General features: G+C 40.3%; 1 protein-coding gene across 1 annotated transcript in view; it reads left to right on the top strand.

Moving 5' to 3' along the window:
* Positions 1–22,415, top strand: part of ARAP2 (ArfGAP with RhoGAP domain, ankyrin repeat and PH domain 2) — a 626,699-nt gene that overhangs the window by 559,410 nt on the left and 44,874 nt on the right. Inside the window, exon 31 of the mRNA XM_053704072.1 lies at positions 18,545–18,608. Coding sequence (XP_053560047.1) covers positions 18,545–18,608 — 64 coding nt within the window. The remainder of the gene's footprint in view (positions 1–18,544; positions 18,609–22,415) is intronic.

The following is a 22,415-nucleotide window of genomic DNA, read 5'->3' on the forward strand; positions in this document are numbered from 1 at the left end:
TTCAGACCAATTCTGGATCTGAAATTTTTTAATCGTTTTGTAAGAGTCCCAACTTTCAAGATGGTGACTATAAGAACTATTCTGCCTTTTGTTCAGCAAGGTCATTTCGTGTCTACAATAGACCTACAGGATGCTTATCTTCACATTCCAATTCATCCAGACCACTATCATTTTCTGAGATTCTCTTTTCTAGACAAGCATTACCAATTTGTCGCTCTTCTGTTTGGCCTAGCGGCAGCTCCGAGAATCTTTTCAAAGGTTCTCGGTGCCCTTCTACCTGTAATCAGAAAGCAGGGTATTGCGGTGTTTCCTTATTTGGACAATATCTTGGTGCTAGCTCAATCTTTTCATTTAGCAGAATCTGACACAAAACAACTAGTGTGGTTTCTTCAAAAACATGGTTGGAGCATCAATTTACAAAAGAGTTTCTTTATTCCTCAGACAAGGGTTACCTTTTTAGGTTTCCAGATAGATTCAGTGTCCATGACTCTTTCTCTAACAGACAAGAGACAAATTAAGTTAGTTTTAGCTTGTCTAAACCTTCAGTCTCTATCATTCCCTTCAGTGGCTATGTGCATAGAAGTTTTAGACCTCATGACTGCAGCATCGGTTGCAATCCCCTTTGCTCGATTTTATATGAGTCCTCTACAGCTTTGCATGTTGCACCAATGGTGCAGGGATTATACTCAGATATCACAACTGATATACTTAAATCCCAACACTTAACTCTCTTTGACTTAGTGGTTAGACCATCACCTTATTGTTCAAGGGGCCTCATTTATTCCTGAACTGTGATTACAACAGATGCAAGTCTTACAGGTTGGTAGCTGTCTGGGGTCTCTGACAACACAAAGGGTTTGGAAACCTCAAGAGGCGAGGTTACCAATCAATAATTTAGAACTCCATGCTATTTTCAGTTCTCTTCTTCTATTGAAGAGAGAACTTTACATTCGTTTTCAAACAGACAATATCCCAACAGTGGCATATGTCAATCATCAAGGAGGGACTCGCAGTCCTTCAGCAATGAAGGAAGTATTTCGGAAACTTTCATGTGCGGAATACAATTCTTGTCAAATTTCTGAGATTCACATCCCAGGTGTAGACAATTGTGAAGCGTATTATCTCAGCTGTCAGACTTTACATCCGGGGGAGTGGTTTCTCCATCTAGATGTGTTTTTTTCATCTTGTACAGATGTGGGGTCTTCCAGAAATAGATCTGATGGCCTCTCGTCTAAACAAGAAGCTTCCCAGATACCTTTGCAGGTCCAGGGATCCTCAGGCAGAGATGATGGATGCCTTAGCAGTTCCTTGGTCTTACCAACCTGCTTATATTTTTCTGCCTCTGGTTCTTCTTCCAAGGGTTATCTCCAAGATCATAATGGAACAATCTCATGTGTTTCTGATAGCATCAGCATGTTCTCACAGGTTTTGGTATGCAGATCTTGTCCGGATGTCCAGTTGCCAACCTTGGTCACTTCCTTTAAGGCCAGACCTTCTGTCTCAAGGGCTGTTTTTTCTATTATGATCTCAAATCTCTACATTTGAAGGTATGGAAATTGAACGCTTAGTACTTAGTCATAGAGGTTTCTCTGACTCAGTGATTAACACTATGATACAGGCTCAGAAGACTGTTTCAAGGAAAATATATCATCGGGTTTGGAAAACCTATATTTCTTGGTGTTCCACTCATAATTATTCTTGGCATTCTTTCAGAATTCCTAGGATTTTACTGTTTCTTCAAGATGGTTTGGATAAGGGTTTGTCTGCAAATACTTTGAAAGGACACATTTCTGTTCTTTCTGTCTTATTTCATAGAAAGATTGCTAAGCTTCCTGAAATTCACTGTTTTGTTCAGGCTTTGATTCATATCAAACCTGTTTTTAAATCTATTTCTCCTCCTTGGAGTCTCAATTTGGTTTTGAAGATTTTACAGGCTCCTCCTTTTGAGCCTATGCATTCTCTGGATATTAAATTACTTTCTCAGAAAGTGTTATTTCTTTTGGCTATCTCTTCGGCTAGAAGAGTTTCTGAATTGTTTGCTCTCTCTTGTGATTCTCCCTATCTGATTTTCCATCAATATAAAGCTGTTTGCGGACTTCATTTAAATTGTTGCCTAAAGTCGTGAATTCTATCAACATCAGTAGGGAAATTGTTGTTCCTTCTTTGTGTCCTAATCCTAAGAATACTCTTGAAAGATCTTTACATTCTTTGGATGAAGTAAGAGCTTTGAAATATTATGTTGAGGCTACTAAAGATTTCAGAAAGACTTCTAGTCTATTTGTTATTTATTTCTGGCTCCAGGAAAGGTCAGAAAGCCTCTTCTATTTCTCTGGCATCTTGGTTGAAACTTTTGATTCACAAAGCTTATTTGGAGACAGGGCAGTATCTGCCTCAGAGAATTACAGCTCATTCTACTAGGTCAGTTTCCACTTCTTGGGCTTTCAAGAATGAAGCTTCAGTTGATCAAATTTGTAAAGCAGCAACTTGGTCTTCTTTGCATACTTTTACAAAATTTTACCATTTTTATGTGTTTGCTTCTTCTGAAGCAACCTTTGGTAGAAAGGTTTTTCAGGCAGTTGTCTCAGTTTGATTCTAGTGCCTTTGATTTGAGTTTTTTTGATACTTTATAAGAAAACGTAATTATTTTTTTTAATTTAATTTCTCAGTGGATTTAGCTATTGTTCTTTTATCCCTCCCACTCTAGTGACTCGTGGATTTCCACATCTTTGGTATTATATCCCATACGTCACTAGCTCATGAACACTTGCCACTTACATGAAAGAAAACACAATTTATATATGAACTTACCTGATAAATTCATTTCTTTTATAGTGGCAAGAGTCCATGAGACCCACCATGTTTTTTTGTGGTTATGAATTTTTGTATAAAGCACTTTATTTTTTCCAGTTCCTCTTTTTGTATGCTTTTTACTCCTTTTTTAACACCTCAATTATTGGCTACACATTACACTAAGGTATGTGTGAGGTGGAAGTTATATTTATAGGCATTTTGAGGTTTGGGAAACTTTGCCCCCTCCTGGTAGGAATGTATATCCCATACATCACTAGCTCATGGACTCTTGTCACTATGAAATAAATTAATTTATCAGGTAAGTTTGTACATAAATTATGTTATTTATGCATAAATGTCTAAAAAATATAAATTAAAATTTCACACACTTTGGTGTCTAGTCAAAAATAAACTTCCTTGATTCAGACAGAGCATGCAATTTTAAGCAACTTTCTAATTTACTCCTATTATCAATTTTTATTTGTTCTCTTGGTATTTTTATTTAAAAAAGCTGGAAAGTAAGTTTAGGAGCCAGCCCATTTTTGGTTCAGCACCTGGATAGCGCTTGCTGATTGGATGGCTACATTAAGACACTAATCAGCAAGCACTATCCAGATGCTGAACCAAAAATGGGCTGGCTTCTAAGCTTACATTCCAGCTTTTTAAAATAAAGATATTAAGAGAACGAAGAAAAATTGATAATAGGAGTAAATTAGAAAATTGCTTAAATTGCATCCTCTATCTGAATCATAAAAGTTTAATTTTGACTATACTATCCCTTTAAGAGAAATCTATCTAATGTTTGTTTGTTTCTGTAGAAAACCACCATCATAATATATGGGGAATGTTAAAGATAAATCATTTGATAAGTTATTCTAAACAATTGTGTCTGTCCCATTATCTGTTATATATAGTTACTGTATATGTATACATTTTTCTAATAAGCTCTGAAAAATACCAAAATCATTACAGCACATTCAAGCTGGTATAGAGTTTTCATTTTGTGCAAAATAATTTGACACAAATGACTCATTTATATGCTTGCCCATATTTGTTTTTGGCATGTGAATAAACATTAAAATTTCTGTTGAAAACAATTACAATTTGCAGCTGTTGACACGCTTAATAGACTTCCATTGCATTAGTTGCATTACTGCAGTCAAAGGTCACTTGCTGTTACTACTGAAATTAATGTGAGATGAAAATCGTTAATAGTATTTGGTTCATAAGGTGGCCTTAATAGTTCTGTTATCTGGCACTTCTTATCATTAATGCTTTCAACCGTAAAGTGATTTTACTCAGATAGGGGCTAAAAGTGGGGGGAGGGGAATAGGAAAAAAGAATACTCTGGGAATTGGAATATTTAGGTACTTAGCCATTATGAACAGATAGGGGACATAATACATTGGTCCTATATGTATACATGTGTTGTCTGGAGGGAAGTTAGTATAGGAATTAAAATACTTTGTGTTTTTGTGAACCTAACTATAATACGGATATAAATGTGTAGATCACAACCATACCGTCCAACCTTCCTGCATCCTGTGAGTTAGTCAGAGGCTGGGAGGTATGCCCTGTCTCCTGTCTGCAGCCCACTGGTATCCTGGTTTTAAGAGACTAACCATTATTTCGACAATACCCGCACACAGTGCTGCTGGATTAAGGAGCACTATAAAGTGGTATAAACAATGTTCACCTACCTGTGTCTTAACAGCTATATTCCAAATACACCGAGATTGTTTACTTTACAGCTGTGTCTGGTGTTCTCTTCTGTACTCTGTCATAGAAAGATTGCTTCTTCAGACATTAAAAGACTCTCCTTTTACAAGTAATCTTATTATAATCCTGCCAACTGCTGAAAGGAGGCTACTCCTGTGTCCTCTGATATCCAAAAAAGTAAAAACAAAAAAACAAAAAGTGTAGCTACGAAAAAAAACCTTAGCTTTTATTCATCTACAAATCTCCACGTAAAACTGCATAAAAACATCACATATACCTGCTGCTAATAATGTATTAGGTGTTACGTATGTCAATTACTTCCCATTGACTTACATTATAAACTGGGTTTCTCTTGTAAGGTGTATCCAGTCCACGGATCATCCATTACTTGTGGGATATTCTCCTTCCCAACAGGAAGCTGCAAGAGGATGACCCACAGCAGAGCTGTCTATATATAGCTCCTCCCCTAACTGCCACTACCAGTCATTCTCTTGCAGCTCTCGACACGATAGGAAGTAGCTAGAGAGATGTGGTAAATTTATGTAGTTTATCTTCAATCAAAAGTTTATTATTTTCAAATGGTACCGGAGTTGTACTATTTTAGCCTCAGGCAGAAAATAGAAGAAGAGTCTGCCTGTGGTCTTTGATGATCTTAGCAGGTTGTAACTAAGATCCATTGCTGTTCTCACACATAACTGAAGAGATGAGGTAGCTTCAGCTGGGGGAATGGCGTGCAGGGTCTCCTGCTATGAGGTATGTGCAGTTTAAATATTTCTAGAGAAATGAATATGCTAGAAAATGCTGTTAATATCGGATTTATTTAAGGTAAGCCTGATTAAAGTGATTTAACTAGTATCATGCTTGCTGTAAAAGGTAATATTCTTATTACTTTCTCACATTACTGAAAAATAAAATGTTTGCTGGAAGTGTTTAAACGTTTTTTATACATATTGGTGATAAAACTTTATTGGGGCCCAGTTTTTTCCACATGACTGGCTAGATTTTGCCTAGGGATAGGTTTTTTTTGGCCTCTCACTGTGAGTACAGGTTGGGAGGGGCCTAATTTCAGGCCTAAATCGTGCAGTAGTTTTTGAAGCTTGAGACTTCCAGCTTCCCTGAAGGAGTCCCCTGAACACTTAGGACCTCTACAAAGGGTTTTTGTGCCTTCAAAAGTCATTGTATGTGCAGGTAGGGCCACAGCAGAGCTGTGGCAGTTTGTTGTGACTGTTAAAAAACGTTTTATATGGGTTTTTTTATCCGGTTTTGAAACTAAGGGGTTAATCATCCATTTGCAAGTGGGTGCAATGCTCTGTTAGTCTATTATACACACTGTAAAAATTTCGTAAGATTTACTGCTTTTTATCACTGTTTTTCAATTTCTGACAAAATTTGTTTCTCTTAAAGGCACAGTACCATTTTTATTTTTTGCTTGTTTACATTTATCAAAGTGTTTTCCAAGCTTGCTGGTCTCATTGCTAGTCTGTTTAAACATGTCTGACATAGAGGAAACTCCTTGTTCATTATGTTTAGAAGCCATTGTGGAACCCCCTCTTAGAATGTGTACCAAATGTATTGATTTCACTTTAAGTTATAAAGATCATATTCTGTCTTTAATAGATTTATCATAAGAGGAAATTGACAAGGGGGAAGTTATGCCGACTAACTCACCCCACGTGTCAGAACCTTTGACTCCCGCTCAAGGGACTCCCGCTCAAGTGGCGCCAAGTACAACATGGCGTTTACTTTACAAGACATGGCGGCAGTTATGGATCATACCCTTACAGCGGTATTGTCCAAACTACCAGGGTTACAAGGAAAGCGAGACAGCTCTGTGACTAGAAAAAATACAGAGCTCTCTGACGCTTTAGTAGCTATGTCTGATATCCCCTCACAATATGCAGAAGCTGAGGCAGGAGAGCTTCTTTCTGTGGGTGATTTTTCTGACTCAGGGAAGATGCTTCAACCTGATTCTGATATGTCTACATTTAAATTTAATCTTGAACACCTCTGCGTGTTGCTCAGGCTGGTTTTAGCTACTCTGGATGACTGTGACACCATTATAGTGCCAGAGAAATTGTGTACATTGGATAAATACTATGCAGTGTCTGTTTACACTGATGTTTTTCCAATACCTAAAAGGTTTTCAGAAATTATTACTAAGGAATGGGATAGACCAGGTGTACCGTTCTCTCCCCCTCCTATTTTTAAGAAAATTTTCCAATAGATGCCGCTACACGGGACTTATGGCAAACGGTCCCTAAGGTGGAGGGAGCAGTTTCTACCCTAGCTAAGCGTACAACTATTCCCGTCGAGGACAGTTGTGCTTTCCTAGATCCAATGGATAAAAAGTTAGAGGGTTACCTTAAGAACTAGTATCATGCTTGCTGTAAAAGGTAATATACTTATTACTTTCTCACATTACTGAAAAATAAAATGTTTGCTGGAAGTGTTTAAACGTTTTTTATACATATTGGTGATAAAACTTTATTGGGGCCCAGTTTTTTCCACATGACTGGCTAGATTTTGCCTAGGGATAGGTTTTTTTTTGGCCTCTCACTGTGAGTACAGGTTGGGAGGGGCCTAATTTCAGGCCTAAATCGTGCAGTAGTTTTTGCAGCTTGAGACTTCCAGCTTCCCTGAAGGAGTCCCCTGAACACTTAGGACCTCTACAAAGGGTTTTTGTGCCTTCAAAAGTCATTGTATGTGCAGGTAGGGCCACAGCAGAGCTGTGGCAGTTTGTTGTGACTGTTAAAAAACGTTTTATATGGGGTTTTTTATCCGGTTTTGAAACTAAGGGGTTAATCATCCATTTGCAAGTGGGTGCAATGCTCTGTTAGTCTATTATACACACTGTAAAAATTTCGTAAGATTTACTGCTTTTTATCACTGTTTTTCAATTTCTGACAAAATATGTTTCTCTTAAAGGCACAGTACCGTTTTTATTTTTTGCTTGTTTACATTTATCAAAGTGTTTTCCAAGCTTGCTGGTCTCATTGCTAGTCTGTTTAAACATGTCTGACATAGAGGAAACTCCTTGTTCATTATGTTTAGAAGCCATTGTGGAACCCCCTCTTAGAATGTGTACCAAATGTACTGATTTCACTTTAAGTTATAAAGATCATATTCTGTCTTTAAAAGATTTATCATAAGAGGAAATTGACAAGGGGGAAGTTATGCCGACTAACTCGCCCCACGTGTCAGAACCTTTGACTCCCGCTCAAGGGACTCCCGCTCAAGTGGCGCCAAGTACAACATGGCGTTTACTTTACAAGACATGGCGGCAGTTATGGATCATACCCTTACAGCGGTATTGTCCAAACTACCAGGGTTACAAGGAAAGCGAGACAGCTCTGTGACTAGAAAAAATACAGAGCTCTCTGACGCTTTAGTAGCTATTTCTGATATCCCCTCACAATATGCAGAAGCTGAGGCAGGAGAGCTTCTTTCTGTGGGTGATTTTTCTGACTCAGGGAAGATGCTTCAACCTGATTCTGATATGTCTACATTTAAATTTAATCTTGAACACCTCCGCGTGTTGCTCAGGCTGGTTTTAGCTACTCTGGATGACTGTGACACCATTATAGTGCCAGAGAAATTGTGTAGATTGGATAAATACTATGCAGTGTCTGTTTACACTGATGTTTTTCCAATACCTAAAAGGTTTTCAGAAATTATTACTAAGGAATGGGATAGACCAGGTGTACCGTTCTCTCCCCCTCCTATTTTTAAGAAAATGTTTCCAATAGATGCCGCTACACGGGACTTATGGCAAACGGTCCCTAAGGTGGAGGGAACAGTTTCTACCCTAGCTAAGCGTACAACTATTCCCGTCGAGGACAGTTGTGCTTTCCTAGATCCAATGGATAAAAAGTTAGAGGGTTACCTTAAGAAAATGTTTATTCAACAAGGTTTTATTCTCCAGCCTCTTGCATGCATTGCCACGGTCACTGCTGCTGCGGCCTTCTGGTTTGAGTCTCTGGTAGAAACTCCATTGGATGATATACTTGACAAGCTTAAAGCACTTAAGCTAGCCAATTCATTTGTTTCTGATGCCGTTGTTCATTTAACCAAACTAACGGCTAAGAACTCAGGTTTTGCTATACAGGCGCGTAGGGCGCTATGGCTTAAATCCTGGTCAGCTGACGTTACTTCAAAGTCTAAGCTTCTCAACATTCCCTTCAAGGGGCAGACCCTATTCGGGCCTCGACTGAAGGAGATCATTTCTGATATTACTGGAGGAAAAGGTCATGCCCTTCCTCAGGATAGGTCTAATAAATTAAGGACCAAACAAACTAATTTTCGGTCTGAAGACCTAACCAGGCCTGGAACAAAGTTTAGCAGGCCAAGAAGCCTGCTGCTGCCTCTAAGACAGCATGAAAGATCAGCCCCCGATCCGGTAACGGATCTAGTAGGGGGCAGACTTTCTCTCTTCGCCCAGGCTTGGGCAAGAGATGTCCAGGATCCCTGGGCGTTGGAAATTGTCTCCCAGGGATATCTTCTGGACTTCAAAGCTTCTTCCCCAAAAGGAAGATTTCACCTCTCACAATTATCTGCAGACCAGATAAAGAGAGAGGCATTCTTACATTGTGTTCAAGACCTCCTAGTTATGGGAGTGATCCACCCAGTTCCAAAGGAGGAACCGGGGCAAGGCTTCTATTCAAATCTCTTTGTGGTTCCCAAGAAAGAGGGAACCTTCAGACCAATCTTAGATCTCAAGATCCTAAACAAATTTCTCAGGGTCCCATCTTTCAAGATGGAGACTATTCGAACCATCCTACCTATGATCCAGGAGGGTCAATACATGACTACCGTGGACTTAAAGGATGCTTATCTTCACATTCCGATACACAGAGATCCTCATCGGTTTCTCAGGTTCGCCTTCCTAGACAGGCATTACCAGTTTGTGGCTCTTCCCTTTGGGTTAGCTACGGCACCAAAAATCTTTACGAAGGTTCTGGGGTCACTTCTGGTGGTCCTAAGGCTGCGGGGCATAGCAGTAGCCCCTTACTTAAATGACATTCTGATACAGGCGTCGATTTCCAAATTGCCAAGTCCCATATGGACATTGTTCTGGCATTCCTGAGGTTTCATGGGTGGAAAGTGAACAAAAAGAAGAGTTCTCTATCCCCTCTCACAAGAGTTTCCTTCCTGGGAACTCTGATAGATTCTGTAGAAATGAGGATTTACCTGACAGAGGACAGGTTGTCAAAACTTCTAAATTCCTGCCGTGTTCTTTATTATATTTCTCGCCCTTCGGTGGCTCAGTGTATGGAAGTAATCGGCTTAATGGTAGTGGCAATGGACATAGTTCCGTTTGTCCGCCTACATCTAAGACCGCTGCAACTCTGCATGCTCAGTCAGTGGAATGGGGATTACACAGATTTGTCCCCTCTACTAAATCTGGATCAAGAGACCAGGGATTCTCTTCTCTGGTGGCTATCTCGGGTCCATCTGTCCAAATGTATGACCTTCCGCAGTCCAGATTGGACAATAGTAACAACAGATACCAGCCTTCTGGGCTGGGGTGCAGTCTGGAACTCTCTGAATGCTCAGGGGTCGTGGACTCAGGAGGAGGCATTCTTTCCAATAAACATTCTGGAACTAAGAGTGATATTCAATGCTCTTCAGGCTTGGCCTCAGCTAGCGGCAGTGAGGTTCATCAGATTTCAGTCGGACAACATCACGACTGTAGCTTACATCAACCATCAAGGGGGAACAAGGAGTTCCCTAGCGATGTTGGAGGTTTCAAAGATAATTCAATGGGCAGAGATTCACTCTTGCCATATATCAGCTATCCATATCCCAGGAGTAGAGAACTGGGAGGCAGATTTTCTAAGTCGTCAGACTTTTCATCCGGGGGAGTGGGAGCTCCATCCGGAGGTGTTTGCACAATTGATTCAACATTGGGGAAAACCAGAACTGGATCTCATGGCGTCTCGCCAGAACGCCAAGCTTCCTTGTTACGGATCCAGGTCCAGGGATCCCAAGGCAGCGCTGATAGATGCTCTAGCAGCGCCTTGGTCCTTCAACCTGGCTTATGTGTCTCCACCGTTTCCTCTGCTCCCTCGTCTGATTGCCAAGATCAAACAGGAGAGAGCATCAGTAATTTTGATAGCACCTGCGTGGCCACGCAGGACTTGGTATGCAGATCTGGTGGACATGTCATCCTTTCCACCATGGACTCTGCCTCTGAGGCAGGACCTTCTACTTCAGGGTCCTTTCAACCATCCAAATCTAATTTCTCTGTGGCTGACTGCTTGGAGATTGAACGCTTGATTTTATCAAAGCGTGGTTCCTCCGAGTCGGTCATTGATACCTTAATACAGGCGCGAAAGCCTGTCACCAGGAAAATCTATCATAAGATATGGTGTAAATATCTTCATTGGTGTGAATCCAAGGGTTACTCATGGAGTAAGGTCAGGATTCCTAGGATATTATCTTTTCTTCAAGAAGGATTGGAGAAGGGTTTGTCAGCTAGTTCCTTAAAAGGACAGATTTCTGCTCTGTCTATTCTTTTGCACAAACATCTGGCTGAGGTTCCAGACGTGCAGGCGTTTTGTCAGGCTTTAGTCAGAATCAAGCCTGTGTTTAAACCTGTTGCTCCGCCTTGGAGTTTAAATTTAGTTCTTAAGGTTCTTCAAGGGGTTCCGTTTGAACCTTTGCATTCCATAGATATTAAGCTCTTATCCCGGAAGGTTCTGTTTTTAGTAGCTATCTCCTCGGCTCGAAGAGTTTCGGAGTTATCTGCTTTACAATGGGATTCCCCTTATCTCATTTTTCATGCAGATGGAGTATAATACGCTTATCTTATGAGACTGCTGGCCAGCAGCCTCCTGAAAGGATTACAGCTCATTCTACTACAGCGGTAGCTTCCACATGGGTTTTTAAAATTTGATACTTTTGCTTCTTCGGAGGCTATTTTTGGGAGAAAGGTCTTGCAGGCAGTGGTGCCTTCCATTTAAGCGCATGCCTTGTCCCTCCCTTCATCCGTGTCCTATAGCTTTGGTATTGGTATCCCACAAGTAATGGATGATCCGTGGACTGGATACACCTTACAAGAGAAAACAAAATTTATGCTTACCTGATAAATTTATTTCTCTTGTGGTGTATCCAGTCCACGGCCCACCCTGTCATTTTAAGGCAGGTGTTTTTTATTTTTAAACTACAGTCACCACTGCACCCTATAATTTCTCCTTTTTCTTGCTTGTCTTCGGTCGAATGACTGGTAGTGGCAGTTAGGGGAGGAGCTATATAGACAGCTCTGCTGTGGGTCATCCTCTTGCAGCTTCCTGTTGGGAAGGAGAATATCCCACAAGTAATGGATGATCCGTGGACTGGATACACCACAAGAGAAATAAATTTATCAGGTAAGCATAAATTATGTTTTCAATTTACGACGTTTTCGATTTACAACCATTCCTTCTGGAACCTAACCCGGCGTAAACTGAGGGCTACCTGTATTTGGATTATTTAGAACCTTTTACAGTATCTATAAAAAAAAATATTTTTATTATTTAAAGAATATATATATATATATATATATATAGTTATACAAGGGATAGGGTGCACACAGATAGAATAAGGGGTAAAGCGTATTGTGCTGACAATCCTAAATGTATATAACCAAATTAATTAGAAAAGAGCTCTAACAATTCCAAAAGAGCTAAAGCGGATTCCTGGCCGCACCAAAACACCCCTACAGTATACTAAGAAATGACATCCTAACCAGGTATGCTGAACATATACTTTTTAATAAAAACATAGCCCAAAAAGGTACATGCTGAGAATGGTGGCAACAACAAGATTACAACACACAAACAAATTGCAAGCGTAGTGCACTACTGAATTCTGTGAGCTAGCATATGCAAGATTAGTGTCGACTCATGAGAAAGTCCATCCCTAATACCGGGCACTTGAGTGTTAAGAACACGCTCCGGTTGTAGTTTGGACAGAATACCGTCCTTGATATCTCATAGGTGTGTATTTGATCCGGTACCGGATTAGAGAATATAATATGAGAGTCCAAGAGTGGTACTTTCGCCGTTGAAACTTTATCCCATGTGCAATTGACAAATCAAACTTCAAACTTTCAGAGTGCAAGACTTATTACTGCATGGCTTACCTTCGCTCTCTTCACACACTCTACGGTATTACCTGACAGGATCTCATCCGTGGTGTGGCTTACAGCGATGTATTCCGCCTATGCAGCTCTTCACTTGCTCAGTTGTGTAAACTTGATATCGCCAGATTCACAGCATATCCACCATGCTGGCGTCCTCCACACTGTGTCTTGTTCAAAACATTACGCGTTTCGCCCCTCCCCCTTTCCGGGCTGAACTCAGGGCTTCACATCTGATGAAGCCCTGAGTTCAGCCCGGAAAGGGGGAGGGGCGAAACGCGTAATGTTTTGAACAAGACACAGTGTGGAGGACGCCAGCATGGTGGATATGCTGTGAATCTGGAGATATCAAGTTTACACAACTGAGCAAGTGAAGAGCTGCATAGGCGGAATACATCGCTGTAAGCCACACCACGGATGAGATCCTGTCAGGTAATACCGTAGAGTGTGTGAAGAGAGCGAAGGTAAGCCATGCAGTAATAAGTCTTGCACTCTGAAAGTTTGAAGTTTGATTTGTCAATTGCACATGGGATAAAGTTTCAACGGCGAAAGTACCACTCTTGGACTCTCATATTATATTCTCTAATCCGGTACCGGATCAAATACACACCTATGAGATATCAAGGACGGTATTCTGTCCAAACTACAACCGGAGCGTGTTCTTAACACTCAAGTGCCCGGTATTAGGGATGGACTTTCTCATGAGTCGACACTAATCTTGCATATGCTAGCTCACAGAATTCAGTAGTGCACTACGCTTGCAATTTGTTTGTGTGTTGTAATCTTGTTGTTGCCACCATTCTCAGCATGTACCTTTTTGGGCTATGTTTTTATTAAAAAGTATATGTTCAGCATACCTGGTTAGGATGTCATTTCTTAGTATACTGTAGGGGTGTTTTGGTGCGGCCAGGAATCCGCTTTAGCTCTTTTGGAATTGTTAGAGCTCTTTTCTAATTAATTTGGTTATATATATATATATATACACAATAAAAATAACATATTTTTGTATGTCAAGAACATTGGAATGTGAAATATTAATAAATCCTGTCGGGTTAGAGCGTGATCAATAAGTGTTAGGTTTATCTTCTTTTCTCTCTATGGGAAGAATAAGTTAATGCAGTCGTGATATCCAAAGTCCGAAAGTTAGCACACATTTGGTTTTGCGCACAAAAGCTTTACTAGTCATACGTGCAAAAAGATTACTTCTAGCGATGTTAACACTCGGACAGTCGGACATATAGCTCAGCAAAGTCGGACAGATAGCTCAGCATGCTAAGGCACTGTGGCTGAGCTCTGTTGCAACCCAAGGGTTGCAGGTTCGATCCCCGGCGAGGTCCACTCAGCCTTTCATCCTTCCGAGGTCGATAAAATGAGCAGCGCCTGGAGACCCTTACGGGTGATTAGCCGCGCTTTACAAGTATACAATACAATACAATTACACTCGAGCGTCAGCCCTAAAAATTGCACTACTTCTAATCTAGCCCTAAATAAAAGAATTTTAGCAATAAACTTTTATTACTTAAATTGTTAATAGCAAAAGCTAGTACTGTTTTTTTTGCAATGGCATATACTCATATGCTGTGGTGCCCCGTGCTCAATCATTCATTCATCACTCCTGCTCAGAGAGTCAGCAATGTCTTGTTTAAAACAAACTAAGTCTTCACTGACACAATACAGACTGCTGCCAGCTCTTTAAGGAAACGTTGTGGTTGAATACTAATCCTCTAGTCACACATAACGTATGTGTGTATGCTGCAGAAACAGTATTGCAGAAATGCTTCTATTTAAATTCAGTTTTGACCTTTATATCCTTTTAAATTTTTTATCATGGGTCAAAAATGAAGATACTTTAGATGTGCGTTGAACTTTAAACATTCTGTTGCCCATGCCTTGTATTATGACAGCTGGAATCCATTTATTTGGGCCACGGTAGTTTCTAACCCATACTCTGTCATGAATGACAAATTCTGAAATGCTAGAAGTGTTCAACTCTTGTTTGGAATGTTCTGGTCTAACTTTATCCAGTGGAGTTCTCAGGTCTCTTCCAAACATTAACATTGCAGGTGATAGCCCAGTAGTGGCATGGGGAGTGTTTCGATAGTTAAACAAAAAGTTAGAAAGGGAGTTTGGATTAAATTTTGATTTGTGAGAGACAGCTAAGTGGCGTTTTAAAGTTTGTACAAATCTTTCAGCCTGTCCATTAGAGGCTGGAAAATATGGAGCTGTCTTACAGTGTTTGATGTTATTTGTAGCTAGAAATGTTTCAAATTCATGTGATATGAACTGTGGACCATTGTCTGAGACTAAAGTTTGTGGCAGTCCAAATCTTGCAAATATACTGGAAAGAACGACAATGGTTTGTTGTGTTGTAGTACTTGACATTTGAACTACTTCTGGCCACTTGGAATGAGCATCCACAGCCACCAAATACATTCGTCCATCCACTGGCCCTGCAAAATCAACATGGATTCTTGTCCAAGGTTCATTTGGCCATGGCCAAGTTTTTGAGGTGTCCCTGCTGGGATTCCGCTGTGTCTGTGCACATGCATTGCATGCAGCTACATAAGAAGCAATATCTGTATCCAATTTAGGCCACCATAAATATTCTCGTGCTCTTTGCTTCATTTTTACTACACCCTGATGTGAGCTGTGTAGTAACTTTAATGCTAATGTTTGCAGTAAGGTCGGAATTATCACTCGTGACCCCCATAACAGACAGCCTGAGTCATGCACAATTTCCTTCTTCCTTGTAAAATATGGCTGAAGGTCAGAGCGAACCACTTTAGGCCACCCATGTTGATCAAAAGACTTAATTTCCTGTAAGGTAGAATCAGAGCATGTATAAGTAGCAATCACTTTGGAATTTAGATTTAAAGGCTGTGGAGGAGTTTCTATAATTTTAGAAGATGCTGTCATGTGATGTACCATTGGTAATCTTGAAAACATATCCACATTTGTATGATCACTGTGGCATCGATATTTAATGGAGTAGTTGTAAGCCGCCAGCTGAAGTGCATAGCGCTGAAGTCGAGCAGCTGTTGTGTTGGAGATACCCTTCTGAGGGTGCAGAATGGACAAGAGTGGTTTATGATCCGTGATCAGAGTAAAAGGTCTGCCATATATATAAATGTGGAATTTCTTCACAGCCCAAATTATTGCTAAAGCTTCTCGATCAATCTGGGCATAATTTCTCTCAGATGGAGTTAGAGATCTGGACGCAAAAGACACAGGACGTTCAGAACCATCGGGCATAATGTGTGAAAGTACTGCGCCTAAACCATATGGTGAAGCATCGCAGGCTAGTACCAAAGGCTTCTTAAGGTCATAGTGGACAAGGAGTCTTGATTCCAGAAGAAGTTGCTTTGAGCGTTCAAATGCTCGTGTACATAAGTCAGTCCAGGCCCACTGGTTTTTACTATCTAAAAGGCGGTGTAGTGGATATAGTAAATGAGCCAAATTTGGTAAAAATCTGTGATAGTAATTGAGCAACCCCAAATAAGAACGTAGCTGAGATACATTAACAGGGGTGGGAGCATGAACCAGCGCTTTCACTTTTTCAGCAGTTGTGTGGAGACCATTCTTGTCCACTACATGTGCACAATATTCTAAACTCTTGCAGAAGAACTCACACTTTTCCATGTTAACTTTCAGTCCGAATTCCTGTAGGCGCTGTAAAACAGCTTCAACATTGGCTTTATGAGTGGCATCATTTTCACCAGTGATAAGCATGTCATCTAACATACAGTGGGTATGTGGAATACCTGCCAAGATCTCATCCATTATCCGTTGCCACACTGCAGGTGCTGGGGCAATGCCAAACACCATTCGCGTATACTGAAAAAGTCCTTTGTGAGTGTTGATAGTTAACAGGTGTCTGGAGTCTGGATGCACCTCTAACTGTAAGTATGCTTGATGCAAGTCAATTTTTGTAAATTTTTCACCCCCTGCCAGAGAACTAAACAATTCTTCAATTCGTGGTAAAGGATACTGATCCACAAGTAATTGAGGGTTAAGGCCCACTCTGAAATCTCCACAGATGCGAATGTCCCCATTTTTTTTTTCTGACAGGAACTATTGGGGAAGCCCATTCACTGCTAGACACTGGAACAATAATCCCCTGATTTCGTAGTCTTTCTAGTTCTGCTTCAATTTTAGGTTTAAGTGCAAATGGTACAACTCTTGGTTTACAAAATTTTGGAATAGCATTTTCTTTTAGGTGAAGCTGAATCTGCTTGTCTTTCACTAAACCTAGGTTCCCATCAAATACAGTCTTATATTTGTGCTTTAGTGAATTAATCCAAGTAGTATTTGAATTCCCACTTTGGTCCAGCAGTTTGTTAAGCGGTAACTGTTGTGGTAACTTTGGCATGCCCAATGCTTGGATCCAGGATCTACCAAACAAAGGTGGTCCTCCTTTAGGAAAATGTAGAGGCGTAGATTTTTAGTTATACCATTAAATGTCACTGTAGGTGATACACACCCAATAGGCTTTATTATTTCATTTGAATATGTTTGCATTGTGACAGCTGTTGGAACAATTGGTTGCCTTAGTCCCAGGCGGTTCCAATCAGCAGCTGTGATAACAGAGACTGCTGCTCCTGTATCAACTTCCATAATGAGAGGTTTACCATCTATATTCACCTTTGCTTGCAGTTCTGGAATTTTATTTTCAATGCTGTAGATCTGTAATGTGTATAATGGTTTGTCTTCCTCTGAATCAGTGTGTGGTGTATCTACTTGCACATAAAAAGCTGCATGTGACTTGCTGCCTTTCTTACTTTTATCTCTGTCTAAGGAACTTCTGCACACTCTCTTTGTATGACCAATCTTCCCACACCCATAGCAGGTGCTGTTCCTAAACCTGCAGGCATTTGCTGTGTGATTTGTGTCACCACATCTGTAACATGCTGTCTGTGACCCTTGTCTAGCTGAATACTGTTTATTAAGGTGCACACTTGTATGAAAAACATCTATTTCCTTATCACAAACTGCCTGTGCTGGGGCCTGGAGCATTTGTGCATCTTTAGCAGCAAGTTCCATGACTGTAGCTATCTCTATAGCACGCTTTAGTGTTAAATCATCCTCTGCTAATAGTCTCTTTTGTACTGTACAGTCCATGAGTCCAATAACAAACATATCACGTAAAGCAGTGTTTAAATAATCACCAAATCTGCAGCTACTTGCTAGTTTCTTTAAACTGATCACATAAGTTTTAATGTCCTCATGCTGCAATTGCTTGCATGTGTAAAACTTAAAGCGTTCTGATATCTCCAGAGGCTTAGGTAGGTAGTGGTCAGATAACAGGCAGATCAGGTCAGACAGAGGTTTAGCATTAGGTTTATCTGGTGAGAGAATGTCCCTTAATGTAGTGTAAGCTGCTGAGCCTATAGTTGTCAGAAACACAGCCACTTGCTTATCAGCTCCTATGTTATTTGCTGTACAATATAGCTCAAACTGTTCAACCCATGTGTCCCATCTGTCTGTGTCTGCTGCAAACACAGGTAAGGTGCCAATAAGTGCCATTATAGGGTCAGACCACAGATCCTTGTCGCCAGCTGTTATGTTCTGTGTGTAGTCAGGATTAGAACATTCAGTTGTGTGCTGTTACCTTGTGTCTGATGTCTCTTGCACATATCACTGAGACTCTGCAGCAGGAACTTTAGATAACTTTTATTCAGCTACAGCCACATGGCTATTTACTAGCAGGTTCCATCAGTAAAACTAACATGGCTTCTGATGATGTCACAGAGACCCAGACACACCCAGAGGGTGTGGTGAGCTGAGCTTAAAGCTGCAGCACTTCTAACATATAATGATAAAACAAGGTTAGTGCAAAGATACAGTAAAAGCTGCAGTAATCTTAACACCCTGCTTAATAATATTTCCCTATTAATTGTAATTAATCTTTTTTTACAGGCAACTATGCTGTGACACACAAGAAAGCCAACTGAAGTGGCTGGCCTGTATTCTCAATGCACAGGTAATGCACTAAAAACGAACTCACATAAATATGCATTGCTAATGTGATTTTGTTTAACATACACTATAATAAACTTATTGAACAAGCTTCTGGGCTATGTTAATACCCTTTTATCATTTAACCCTGCACCTTTTTGTTTTATGTACTACATTGCCCAGTACTTTGCCCAGAATAAGGTGTTTACTTATCACCTATAACCAGCACAAAAGCACATGTTGCAGTTCCCACTGTCAGCTTTGACATTGGTGAGCCTCAGCTAGGGGGAAGAAGGCATCTGTTTTCATATAGTAAGGGATCACTTATTATGCTCTCTTTTATATGAAGCCAGATCGCCAATTTATATAGACAGTAAGTACGGCAAAAATGATTTGGCAAGGGAGATGGAGGGATGGGTCCCTACACTAGAGAAAAAAATATTTAATATATAAATAATAATAATAAAAAATCAGTAACTATTTACTGGCTAGCAGTAACAAAATGTCAGGGAAAGGTGAGAGGAGGGAGGGTTAGAGAGCAGAGCTATTTGGGGGGATCAAGGAGGTGGGAGGCTGAGGAGGGATCCCCACCCTAAATATTTTTTTTTTTAGAAAAAAGCTCTAAACTGCATACTGACAGACTGGCTGACAGAAACTAAGATGGCTTTGTCCAGTGGAGGTTATCAGGCCTGCAGAGAGATCCCCCCCCTATCACTCCAATTTCATGACCAATGGTCTTCTTATCCCAGCGTCAGGTGAATTGATAGGTAGGAATATTGCAAGGACCCAGATAAGAAGATTGTAAGCTAACAAACAGGCTATACAATGCCAAAGGCTATGACAGGCAGACAGGTGATAAACAGGATCACGATAAGCCAAACTCACAGTCGGGTTCAAAGCCTGGGTCAGAAATAGGAAAGCAGAATATTGCAGTTCCAAGGGTTAAAGCAGATCAAGGTCAAAGTCCAAGCCAGGTCAGCAACAATATCATTAAGCAGTGGTACAAGAGTTAAATCCGAGAGCAGGTGAAGAGACAAGCCAAAGGTCAGCAACAAGTGCATCCTGGTAGCATGAAGCAAAAATGTATACATGGGCGATAGTAAGGAAATAGGAAGTACCTTATAAAGGAAATAAGGTGCCAAAAAATAGCAAGGACTGAAATGATGAATGAATAACTATAGCACACCTGAGTTAACATATCAGTAATACATAGTGCACCCATGCCAACAAAACTAATAGCATGCCTGTAGTGCAGAAATGCCACAACCTCAACAGTGCACCTACATTAGGGCAAAGAAAAGTGCACAACAATCAGCACAAGACTGAAAGTGTGTTTGAATCCTGCAGCGAGCCCAAAACTATATACAATGGGGCAAAAAAGTATTTAGTCAACCACCAATTGTGCAAGTTCTCCCACTTAAGAAGATGAGAGAGGCCTGTAATTTTCATCATAGGTATATCTCAACTATGAGAGACAAAATGTGGAAACAAATCTAGACAATAACATTGTCTGATTTGGAAAGAATTTATTTGCAAATTATGGTGGAAAATAAGTATTTGGTCAATATCAAAAGTTCATCTCAATACTTTGTTATATATCCTTTGTTGGCAATGACAGAGGTCAAACGTTTTCTGTAAGTCTTCACAAGGTTGTCACACACTGTTGCTGGTATGTTGGCCCATTCCTGCATGCAGATCTCCTCTAGAGCATTGATGTTTTGGGGCTGTCGCTGGGCAACACAGACTTTCAACTCCCTCCAAAGGTTTTCTTTGGGGTTGAGATCTGGAGACTGGCTAGGCCACTCCAGGACCTTAAAATGCTTCTTACGTAGCCACTCCTTTGTTACCCAGGTGGTGTGTTTGGGATCATTGTCATGCTGAAAGACCCAGCCACATTTCATCTTCAATGCCCTTGCTGATGGAAGGAGGTTTGCACTCAAAATCTCATGATACATGGCCCCATTCATTCTTTCATGTACACGGATCTGTCGTACTGTTCCCTTTGCAGAGAAACAGCCCCAAAGCATGATGTTGCCACCCCCATGCTTCACAGTAGGTATGGTGTTCTTTGGTTGCAACTCAGCATTCTCTCTCCTCCAAACACGACAAGTTGTGTTTCTACCAAACAGTTCTACTTTGTTTTCATCTGACCATATGACATTCTCCCAATCCACTTCTGGATCATGCAAATGCTCTCTAGCATACTTCATATGGGCCCGGACATGTACTGGCTTAAGCAGGGGGACATGTCTGGCACTGCAGGATCTGAGTCCCTGGCGGCGTAGTGTGTTACTGATGGTAGCCTTTGTTATGTTGGTCCCAGCTCTCTGCAGGTCATTCACTAGGTCCCCCGTGTGGTTCTGGGATGTTTGCTCACCATTCTTGTGATCATTTTGACCCCACGGGGTGAGATCTTGTGTGGAGCCCCAGATCGAGGGAGATTATCAGTGGTCTTGTATGTCTTCCATTTTCTAATTATTGCTCCCACAGCTGATTTCTTCACACCAAGCTGCTTGCCTATTGCAGATTCAGTCTTCCCAGCCTGGTGCAGGTCTACAATTTTGTTTCTGGTGTCCTTCGACAGCTCTTTGGTCTTCACCATAATGGAGTTTGGAGTGTGACTGTTTGAGGTTGTGGACAGGTGTCTTTTATACTGATAACAAGTTCAAACAGATGCCATTAATACAGGTAATAAGAGGAGGACAGAGGAGCCTCTTAAAGAAGAAGATACAGGTCTGTGAGAGCCAGAAATCTTGCATGTTTGTAGGTGACCAAATACTTATTTTCCACCATAATATTCAAATAAATTCTTTCCAAATCAGACAATGTGATTGTCTGGATTTGTTTCCACATTTTGTCTCTCATAGTTGAGGTATACCTATGATGAAAATTACAGGCCTCTCTCATCTTCTTAAGTGGGAGAACTTGCACAATTGGTGGCTGACTAAATACTTTTTTGTCCCACTGTAGCTAGCCCAGAGCACAGTGCACCCAGCCACAGAAACAGTGCAGAAGCGCCTGCAGACAAGTCAAACAGGAGGAGGTTGGAAGACAGCTGTTTGGGAGGGATCAGATAAGGATCAGGGGGTGGGAGGGTAATCCCTACACTACAACAAATATTACTTTTAACTGCTTAGTGCAAAGTGCTGCCACAAGCTTGCGGGAGCATTAACCAGCCACTTGTAATGGCTGGTTATTTAATGTGCGCCTGTAAATAGGCAAATTTACCCCTTTACAGGTGCATGTTAAATTAGTGCTTCACTTGTAATCTAGCCCTTAATGTTTAACCCCTTCACTGCTGGGAATTTCAGAAGTGTGGTGCGCAGCTTCAATCATGGCCTTCTAATTACCAATGGTAAAGTCATGCATATTTGGTACTTTTGAGAAGTTTTTACATGTACAGTATATATTTTTGGGGTCAATTTTGAGAGTTTTGCTATACCAAATGCGAGTTATTCCATCACATTATTTTTGACATAGCTGCAGAAAAAGACCTTAAAATGATTAAAAATAATATTATATATATATATATATATATATATATATATATATATATATATATATATATATATATATATACTGTATATATGGTCTTAGCTTAATCTGATTGTTATCTACAGTTATCTACAACCTTTTTGTGAAATGTGATAACTATTATAATTTTTTTTTTAAATATGTATATTTTGTGAATTTTACAATAATTCTGTGAATAATTACCTAGTTGAAACTGTCATCCACTGAAAGCTCTTTTTATGCCAAAAAAAAATGTATAGTTTTCATAGGTAAATAAAAAAGAACAAATACTCTATTTCTGTTTAAAAAGAATGATATC

This window comes from Bombina bombina, chromosome 2 (assembly GCF_027579735.1).
Source record: "Bombina bombina isolate aBomBom1 chromosome 2, aBomBom1.pri, whole genome shotgun sequence".
Lineage (NCBI taxonomy): Eukaryota > Metazoa > Chordata > Amphibia > Anura > Bombinatoridae > Bombina > Bombina bombina.